Here is a 10613-nt window from a genome sequence, read left to right on the forward strand (position 1 = left end):
GTACTCAGTACTCTGACCAATAAGGGAAAGCATACCAAATGCCTCCTTCACTATCCTATCTACCTGCGACTCCACTTTCAAGGAGCTATGAACCTGCACTCCAAGGTCTCTTTGTTCAGCAACACTCCATAGGACCTTACCATTAAGTGTATAAGTCCTGCTAAGATTTGCTTTTCCAAAATGCAGCACCTCACATTTCTCCAAATTAAACTTCATCTGCCACTTCTCAGCCCATTGGTCCATCTGGTCAGTATTCCATTGTACTCTGAGGTAACCTTCTTCGCTGTCCACTACTCCTCCAATTTTGGTGTTATCTGCAAACTTACTAACTATACCTCCTATGTTCACATCCAAATCATTTATATAAATGATGAAAAGTGGACCCAGCACCGATCCTTGTGGCACTCCACTGGTCACAGGCTTCCAGTCTGAAAGTCAACCCTCCATCACACTCTCTGTCTTTTACCTTTGACCCAGCTCTGTATCCAATTGGCTAGTGCTCCCTGTATTCCCTATGATCTAATGTAGCTAACCAGTCTACCATGAGGAAACTTGGCAAACACCTTACTGAAGTCCATATAATCACGTCCACTGCTCTGCCCTCCTTAGTCCTCTTCGTTGTTACTTCAGAAAACTCCAATCAAGTTTGTGAGACGTGATTTCCCACGCACAAAACCATGTTGACAACCCTAATCAGTCTTTGCCTTTCCAAATACATGTAAATCCTGTCCCTCAGGATTCCCTCCAACAACTTGCCCAGCACCTCATCTAGATATCAGTGCTTTGAGGTACAGAATACACAAATAGTCTTTTACTCAACCTCAGCAAAAGTCCATCCTTCCTACTGATCACAGAATAACATGCAAAGAAGCTTTATGAAGTGTTGGTGAATGCTGTCAGGGTGAATTGTAGGATTTATCTGATCACCATAGTCATCAGCTAGAGAATGGGGGCAATGAGAACTGACAAATTTCTTGGGGTATGTGTTTTACCTTTGATTCTCCTGCAAGAGGATATCATTTCGGGTCGCTCCAGGGAAAGGGAGAAAGCTGTGTTTACTCAGTGTGTGAATACTGACACCTACTGTTCACATAGCATTGTATTGGATAGAATCAAAAAGAGTTTCATTTTATAACTCGCCTTTCAGTAGCACCTTTCACAATTTCAAGATGTTCCAACTAGCTTCACACAAAATAATGGGTAAAGGTCTGTTCATGAGAGAGAGGGAGACAACTGATGGTAGTTTACCCTAAGTTTCACAACACTTCAGGCAAGGCAGGAGGTTGAGAGTCCTTCATGGCACCCTCAGCTAGTGATGGGAATTGAAGCTACGATGTAATAGTTTCCTACCACTGATATTAGACTCACTGCTCTGTAATTCCCTGGTTTATCACTAATGATTATTAATGCTCCCATGAAATTATCAATAAAGATGCTTTGTACTTGAGAACAACTTTTTAAAAGATAATTTTGCCTGTTTTGGATATAGTAACGTGTAATGAGGTATGTTTAATAAATTATCTCAGAGCTAATTAATCTTCTCGGAAACAGTGCCCGGTATAATTTAGCATTCAGATTGAGAGGGGGACACTTTAATGGAAACATCTGTGCAAAACTTAAATCAGGGCAGAGTTGGCTCATGTGAACAATTTAGCAAAAAAGACAGCGGTTGAATGTAGATACACTCGTGTGAGGAGGATAGATTGCAGGAAGAGGATAAACCTGACCAAAGAAAATCAGGATAGTATCAAATTGAAAGAAAAAGCATGCAACGTGAGAGAATCACTGGGAAGCCAAAGGACTGGGAAAGTACTGAAGGCAAACAAAGAATGCGCAAAACTAAAGGGAGAAGATGATTTTGAAAGGGTAACAAGTAAGTAATACTTTAAAAAGGATTGTAAAAGTTTCCTTAAATGTAGAAAAGGCAAAGAGAGATCAAAGTGAATACAGCCCTCTGGGAGAATGAGTCTGGGGAAATAATGGAGCCAGGCAGTAGCAGAGCAGTTGAATGAACTTTGTATCAGCCTTCACCATAGGGAACACGAGGAGCATTCTAAAAATACTCAGTAATCACTGGGGTAAAGCTGGGCAGGAAGCAAATACAGTAACTATCACTCGAGAAAAGTACTATGGAAAGTGAGCAGACCAACCTGAGGATTGAGGTACCTGGGGTTAGTGCAGAGTTGGAGTTTAACAAGTAATTTTATCTCCTGGCAAGAAAGTGAGGTGGTTCCTGAATCTCACTTTGCATTCAGGCTTTGGCCTGGCTGAGCCTGCTTTCAAATTCACTGAAAGTCTGACTGAGGGAGGTTCTGTGAAGGCGATGTTGCAGAAGGTGGGACTAAGACCATGGTGTCAACTATCTGCAGACAGCTCTGGTTGAGCAGCTGAAGATCATAACAGGAAATAGTCAGGGGGGTGAGATATCTATCAGAACTGGGAACAAACTACACCAGAGATTGTCATGAGCAACATTACTATTGGTGGCAGGAAAGGAGTACATTGGCAGGAGCCTGGGGACATGTTGGACGGCAGCGAATGGAGAAGCAGAGCGGGTGAAGGCTACGGAGAGGGAAGGGTGAATTTCTGAAGCTGCTTCAGTTTTAGGAGTATCAATTTAATATTAATTTATTCAGTCATCCAAGATGGCACCGGAATGTGTCAACATTATACATTTGTCACTCGTGCCTGGGTACAAGCGGCAATCTTAAATGAATGTAACTCGAAGGAAACGAACAGGGCTAAAAGCTATAGGATGTTAAAGGAAGGTAAGTACAGAGATAATGGATGCATTCTTCAGGAATCCTTAGATTCTAGAAAAGTTGCAGAGAATTAGAAAACTGCCAACATACCATCTTTATTTTTAAAAAGCAATGTAACAAGTAACTATTGGCCAGTTAACCTAAAATCTATTATGAAGAAACCATTGAGAGTCTATTACAAAGGATGTAATATCAGGGCATGTAGAAGCACAGTAGCTCAGTGGTTAGTAGTGTTGCCTCACAGCACCGGGGTCCCAGGTTCGATTCCAGCCTCAGGCAACTGTGTCTGCGTGAAGTTTGCACGTTCTCCCCGTGTCTGTGTGGGTTTCCTCCCAGTGCTTTAGTTTCCATCCAAAGATGTGCAGGTTTGGTGGATCGGCCATGCTAAATTGCCCATAGTGTCCAGGGAAGTGCAGAGTTACAGAGACAGAGTGGGTCTAGGTGAGAAGCTCTTTGGAGGGTCGGTATGGATTTAAGGGGCTGAATGGCTTGCCTCCACACTGTAGGGATTCTATGAATCAAGTGAAGTCAGCATAGCTTCAAGAAGAGGCAGTCATGTCTGACATATTCTGTAGAATTCTTTGTAGAGACAACAACAGGATATATGTTTGGATTTTCAGCAATTTAAGGTACCGAACATGAGGGTATTTAGTAAGATAAGAGCACAAGATGTTGGAGGCGCTATATTAGCATGGATAGAGGGTTTGATAATGACTAAAAGACAGAGTTGAGATAAGGGAGGCATTTTCAGGATTCTTGGAACCAGTGGAATGCCACAGGGATCAGTGCTGGGCCACAGTTATTCACAATACTGTATATATTACTGACTTGAATGAGGAAAGTGCAACTACAGTAGCCAAGTTTACAGGTGATACAAATCAGTGGGAGGGCAAATGGTGAGGAAGGCACAGATTCTGCAGAGAGATAAGTGAAGTGAATAGATAAAACCTCACAGATGGAATATAATGTGGGAAATGTAAGGTTTGACAGGAAGAATAGCAGAGCTAAGTATTATTTACATGGAGAAAGACTGCAGAACAGAGGGATTTATGGGACCTGATGTATAAATCACAAAAAGCTAGCATCCAAAGTCAGTGGGCAACACGGAAAGTAAATAAAATGGTCGCCTTTGTTTCATTCGGAATGGAATACAGCCCCGTTTTCTGGTACTCAGGTGTCCAGAATTCTCGTACAGCTGGAAGAAATTTGTCAAGTTTCTTCAAAAATATCTGTTTGAACTTGTTCCAACAGGTTCCAGTGCATGTGTGTGCATCCACAATGTGGCTGTCCTATCGGTCCCTGCTGTCACTGCTGCCCCATGACCTCCCTCATACAGGCATCATTACAGTAGCAGCTAGTTGACCTTGTAATCATGTTAGAGCTGAAATCTTTCACCTATCAATCTGCTATTTCACAACAATTCAATCAAAAATGTGTTGCAGAAATTGGAAATGGTGAAAATCATAATTTGCTTATGCAAGAATTCAGTTTCTATTCAAAGATTACTAGAGTGTACTGTACTGAATTTCTGTAGAAGTATTTCTTATGTAACTGGTGACCCTGATTCCCTATACTTGCTGGATAATAGGGTGTTTATTGTGTTAAAGTAGGGAAGCATACCTAAAACGATATATAGCACTTTAAACAACAGCTGGAATACTGTGAATGGGTTTGGACCCTTAGGGAAGATGTACTGATATCAGAGGCACTCCAGGGTATGGAAGGACTGTCTTATTGAAACACGTAATAGTCTTGGAGGGCTTGACGGGGTAAACACTGAGAGTCTAGGACCAGATGGCATAATCTCAAGAGTAAGGGGGCACTCATTTAAGGTTGTGATGAGGAATTTTGTCTCTGAGGGCAGTGAATTCTTCAGGCTACGTCATTGAGTATATTCAGGGCTGGGAGACAAATTTTTAATCAGTATGGGAATCAAGGTTATGATGAAAAGGCAGGAAAGTGGAGTTGATTATCAGATGAGCCATAATCTCCTTGAATAGCTGAGCAGACTCAATCCAACAGTGGCCTATTCTTTATCGCATTCAATTCTGGCCGCGACACTACAGAAAGGATGTGGAGGCTATGGGGAGAGTGCAGAGGAGGTTTCCCACGTGCTGCCTGGATCGGCAGGTATGAGCTATAAGGAGAGGCTAGAAAAACCTGGGTTGTTTTCTCTGGAACGAGGTTGAGGGGAGACCGAATGGAAATTTATAAAATTATGAAAGGCGCAGATAGGAATGATGGTCAGAATCTTTTTCCCAGAATTGAAATGTCTAAAACTAAGGGGCATGCATTTAAGGCGAGAGGGGTAAAAGTTCAAAGGAGATGTGAGGGGCAATTAGTTTACACAGAGAGTGGTAGGAGTATGGAATGCACTACCAAGGCTGGTGTGGGGGCAGATATGTAGGGACGTTTAAGGGGCTTTTAGATTAACACGAGTAAGCAAGGAATGGAGGGATTAGTTTAATTTGGCGACATGTTCAGTGCAACATTGTGGGCTGAAGGGCCTGTTCCTTTGCTGTACAGTTCTATGTTCTGCTCCTACATCTTACGGTCATGGATTCATCTTTCCCAATTTTGATAATGGCTGCTTTGTTTCTCATCCTGTTCCTTTTTCCTTCCAGGATCTGAAGGGATGCAATCACTTCACTCAAAATCATGTGACTGGATCACATGAGGACGGTCTCCATTTTCTTAAACATCAGTTCAATGGTGTTCCTGGTTACTGCCATGAAGTTGGGCAGACTAATGTAATGTTTCTCCTGTAGGACTGTAGAGACCTTGGTAATGGAGTTCTGATGCCTATTGGATGGGTTCTGGTGGTTAAGAGCAGGAGGGGTGACAGGCCTGCCTGTCTCACTGTGTAGATATATTATAGAATGCACTCTGATCTGACTTGCCAACCCTGCCAGTTTTTTAAGATTGACTGCATCAATGCTGTTGTTGAGTTCACTGCTTTATGAGGACTGAAGGGAATGATAATACTAGCCTGCTATAGGGCTGTTCTGACCTTTGGGCACTCTTTAATGACCTGGCCTGGATTGGAAGTTGTTGATTTGCAAGTGACTCAATCATTACTGACATCCTAAATTAATTATGAAACTTTATTTGAATGAACAATGAATAGATTCTGGAATATTGGTGCTATCAGTCTGCCTTCTCATTCCTGTGTCACCCTTTGCAGTGCACCTTTTAACCAAGGAGATAGCCCAGGAGCCTTGGGCCCTGGCCCACCCACCTTCAGACAATGTTTAGTGCGGCAGGGAACAGGTTCTGCTGGCTCTCAAGATCCTGGGGAAGCAATGCAGCACAAAATGGAAGGAGAGTGATTCTTCTTCAAGGTGAGCATGGCTGCTCCTTTGTTCCAGGAGGGGAGACAGTCTCGCCCTGGTGAGATTTGACGTTCGTCTGAAGTCGAAATGACATTTGATAGGCCCCCTGGGACTTCTAGCCACTTTGAAAGTCTGCCTGGAGTTGATTCAAATGCTGAGGTAGTGCAAACACAGCTGTCCGAGCTCGCGAAAAGGACTCGATAGATACTTCGTCTCTTCTCCTCAAAGTGAGAAGTTGTTTTGGGGCTGGAGAGTGGAACTTGTCCTGTTTCAAGCTGTGTCACGATCAGCCAAACAGCAAAGCTTCTCCATTTTCTGTTCTGCTCCAGTCCTAGAGAGGCCTGCAGTCCCCACCACCAGAATGGTATTTTCTCCCATTGGTCCTCAGCAGCGTCCATCAATCTCTCTTGTCATTGTTGCCACATCCTGAGTGGTCAGCCTCTGTCTAATTGATGTGTGATCGAGTCTGACCAACCTCAATGCTCATAGAAAGTAGTTGGAGGAGGGTCCCAGCTGGCTGAGCTCTGCGTTCCTGACCAGCCCCTTCAGCTGAAAGACCCTGAAGCACATCTGCTACGATACACCACCATCATCTTCTGCATTCTCCAAATACACATCAACGTGCTACCACCAGCCATCGAGTCCATATGAGAGGGACAAGCAGATGGCATTTAGAATCAGATTGTAGAAATGGAAACTGTTCCACCAGACTGACTTCTGCTTGGAAACAGTAGTATAAATAAGGCTTCCATATCCCTCTGCACCCAGGGCGCTGCATCAGTTTCTGTTTGTAACAATTGAAACATGTTAGAGTACAATTCAGAATGTGTCTAGGGAAGTACATCATTGAGGTCATTCTGATCACCTTTAAAATACAATGTGCTCCAGACCAGAGGCTTAAAGCTGATGCTGCCAGTTTCAACCCATTGTTGTGTTTCTTTTTGCTTGATGGCTTTGTATCGAGTGTTAGTGTATCAGAGCACAGATTTTACCTTTCAATGAGTGAGTCCCAGATTGGCTGCACGGGAGCAAGGATTAGCAGCCTTAAACCCTTGGGAAATGTAAATAGCATCATTTATAAATCAGGAGCAGTATCCACAAAAGGCACTTACTTTACGTAGGATTCACACAAAACATATACACCAGTTTATTTTCATTTCCAGAGAGCAGTTTCCAGCTATTCTGTATATAAATCCCTTCAACCTCATGATTGGAATCTAACGTGACGCACACTCAACGTTCCATGCTCCTTTGGCAACTTCAGGCTGGTTTGAAATCTGAGAGGTGCTTGTTTGGAACTGTGGTTGTCTTGTAAGATGCGCACAAATACGGAAACACACAGATAACATGCACAAATCCCGTCCACGCACAGCCACCCCAAATCTAATGACTGTGTGAGAGATCTGAGGTGGTGCCATCCAGTGGAGAGAGCCAATAGTCTGATTAACCAGGCTGCCAGGAGATCAGCTTCAGTTACACCACGAACTAGGGACCACCTTTCTTGCCTTTATCAAGCCACCAAGAGACACGGAGGGCAGATCCTCATCACTGTAGTGACTATTTCCTCCCTTTAAAAACCTATACCTGGTGTTAGAACATTTGGCACAGGTTTCTTAATTGTTTAGCTTCTGAATTCTTAAAGCTGTTCTCAAGCTTGAGGTTACGGGTTGCTGGGAATAATGTTTTGGGAACTATTGCACCTTTCATCCGGAATATCTGGCACAGATTAATGCTGTTCTGTCTTGTGTGAATAATAGAGTTGGGGTGAGGGCAGGATACCCCAGAATGAAATGATCAATGTTTTTGTGATTGGGCAATCTATAATCAGTGCGGGTTTTGTGTTGATGTTTGAACCCTGTGCCTGAGAAAGCAGTGACCTCCCATCAGCTGACAGACTGCACCTCTCTGCTCACTATATCTCGCACTGCTGCCTTGGAGCAGCATCCGCTGTTCCCTGTCAGGACAGGCTAACCTTTTCATGATGGTTTCCCAATAAACAAGAGTTAAGTTCTGGAGGCAGAGTTTGTTGTTAAAATGCTGGCAAATGTTTCTGTATTGTTGCTGCAATTTTTCATTCACCTGACAAAGTGTGTGGGGAAGTGAGTTTGTCTTCAAGGGGAGTGTCCCAGTCCTCGCAGGACTCTGTTTGGACTAGCTCGGGTCAGGATATAATAAACCCTGCCAAGGTGCCACAGTGCACCTAAAGGGATGGTCACAATCTAATCTGCTTCATCACCTTTGTAATAGAGAGTTAGAATGGTCAACAAAGGGTTTTTAAAAAAAAAATACTGTTACGCTGTAAAAAGAGAAAGAGCAACTTGTTTTTCCTGTTATTGGATGGTTCTTGATGTTCCTCCCTCTCTCTTTGTGTCATCGATTTTATGCATTCTCGCAGCCATTTGTTTTCCTGCTCCAATGAGGCATCCTCTCTGCCCCTCTGTTTCCAGAGTTAATTTTCCCCCCCCCCCCCGTCTACTCAGTGTGTAATGTAACCACCCGTTGCTGCCCGGCGCCGTTTGCTGTAAATATTGTACAGAGAAACTATTGTAAAATGTTCTTTTTAAAGAAAAGTCCTAGATTTTGATTTCCAGAGATTTTTTTTTTGTTTGTGAAGTTGTTTCCAAAATCCTAATTATGTGATTTTTTTATCATCTTGAACCCTGCTGTTAGGTGCTGGTGAATTCTATGGTGTCGGTGGGCCCCACAAAACCCTTCCCTTTAAAAATGTGGAGTTTGTTTTAATACTGGGTTAGAATTTGCTTCCCATTACAAAACTCTCCAGAGTGCCTGACTGCACTTTCCTCATTCTGACTGTGCAAAATAACCAGTGTCTTTCACACTCCTAACTAGATCCCCATCCTGATCCCTGTGCCAAGTATCAGCCTATTGTGTCAAGTCTCTTCCACTGCACTTAACCGAAGCTCTGGTTCTGAAAATCACGTTTCCACAAACTCGCCGTTCTCTCAGTTTCTGCTCCCTATTGAGCATCAGCAGCCCTGCACTGTAACTGAAGTACTACACAGCACAGGAACAGACCCTTAGACCCACCAGGAAAGCTAAGGAAGGAAATACTGACCATGGAGGGGATGCAGGGAATGATCACCAGCCTGATTTCTGGGACAACAGAGTAGTCCACTGGGGAGAGATTGAGCAGACTGGGCTAGCACTCCTTGGAGTTTAGAAATGACCTCATAGAAACTTATAAAATACTTACCATGGCAAAGTTAATACAGAAAGGATGTTTCCTCAGGCTGTGGTGTCTGAAGCTAGGAGATAGAACTTCAGGGTAAGGGGAGGCCATTTGGGACTGAGGAGAGGGGTGTCCTCTCTGGGTGCAGTGAACATTTGGAATTCTCTACCCCAGAGGATTGTGGATGCTCAGTCATTGAGTATGTTCAAGACTGATACCACAAATAACTTGATGGATTCTAACATCACCTTGAATGTCACAACAGACAAAAGTAGGAGAGGGATAGTTCAAGCAGACATTCACACACACACACTTGCTGCGCGGGGGTGAGGGGAGGTACCTTCCTTGCCGAGAGTAGGTGCAACAGTTTGTGCCCAAGTGAAGGGACTTGTCTCTGTTTCACTCGGACCAACACTGGAAAAGGTTTGAACCCATCCTTCATGTAAGGCTGTGGTACACTGAGCTGAAAATGTGTTGTTGGAAAAGCATACACTGACCCACTCCCCCTGGTCTTCACCAGTCACCATCGAGGGGAAACCTTGCTGTTCTTGTATTTCATTTGTCCTGTACTGTTCTATAGTTTCCTGACCCCAATTTCTAACCTTGCCCCGTCCGTCCCTCCCCCGTGAATGTAGCTGTGCGTCAGACTGACGGAGCCTCACCGGTACTTGAAGTGTAGACGTTTACAACATATTATTTTTGTTGCTGCGTTGAATTGGTTTCCTGATAAGTCAACTGAAAGCTCTTACTAGTGTATCTCATGTAAAGTGTATATTAAGGAGTTCTTTTTTATACAGTACTGTACCTTGCCTTGTGCATTTAGGCAAAAAAAAGTAATAAATCTTTTTATGAGACAATCACAACTCCTGTAGTCTTGTCTTTTTCTTCTGATTAATTATTGTTGCAAGTTTGTGGAGCACTCATTGCAATATTGTGGCTTAATGTGAGTGCATTTTTGGAGGTTTGACCTGCTCAATTGATGCATAGACAGTGATAGTATTATGGAAGGGCAGCTGTTCACAGGTAAAGGGACGGCTGGAAAATGGGAAGCCTTCAGAAATGAGGTAACGAGAATCCAGAGACAGTATATTCCTGTCAGGGTGAAAGGGAAGGCTGGTAGGTATAGGGAATGCTGGATGACTAAAGAAATTGAGGGTTTGGTTAAGAAAAAGAAGGAAGCATATGTCAGGTATAGACAGGATAGATCGAGTGAAACCTTAGACAAGTATAAAGAAAGTAGGAGTATACTTAAGAGGGAAATCAGGAATGCAAAATGGGGACATAGCTTTGGCAAATAGAATTAAGGAGAATCCAAAGAGTTTTTACAAA

General features: G+C 43.3%; 1 protein-coding gene across 11 annotated transcripts in view; it reads left to right on the forward strand.

The window, feature by feature from the left end:
* Positions 1 to 10613, forward strand: part of LOC122542586 (zinc finger protein 609-like) — a 202272-nt gene that overhangs the window by 186544 nt on the left and 5115 nt on the right. For 4 of the 11 annotated variants that reach the window (XM_043680508.1, XM_043680506.1, XM_043680513.1 and 1 more), the window contains one exon: positions 5387 to 10147. The exons of the other annotated variants lie outside the window; for them this stretch is intronic. Coding sequence is in view for 1 of the 4 variants with exons in the window: in XM_043680506.1 (XP_043536441.1) it covers positions 5387 to 5393 (7 nt within the window). In the remaining 3 variants the exon portion in view is untranslated. Of the gene's footprint in view, positions 1 to 5386; positions 10148 to 10613 lie in introns of those variants that run through there. 11 annotated transcript variants of the gene reach the window in all.

This window comes from Chiloscyllium plagiosum, chromosome 40, assembly GCF_004010195.1.
Source record: "Chiloscyllium plagiosum isolate BGI_BamShark_2017 chromosome 40, ASM401019v2, whole genome shotgun sequence".
Lineage (NCBI taxonomy): Eukaryota > Metazoa > Chordata > Chondrichthyes > Orectolobiformes > Hemiscylliidae > Chiloscyllium > Chiloscyllium plagiosum.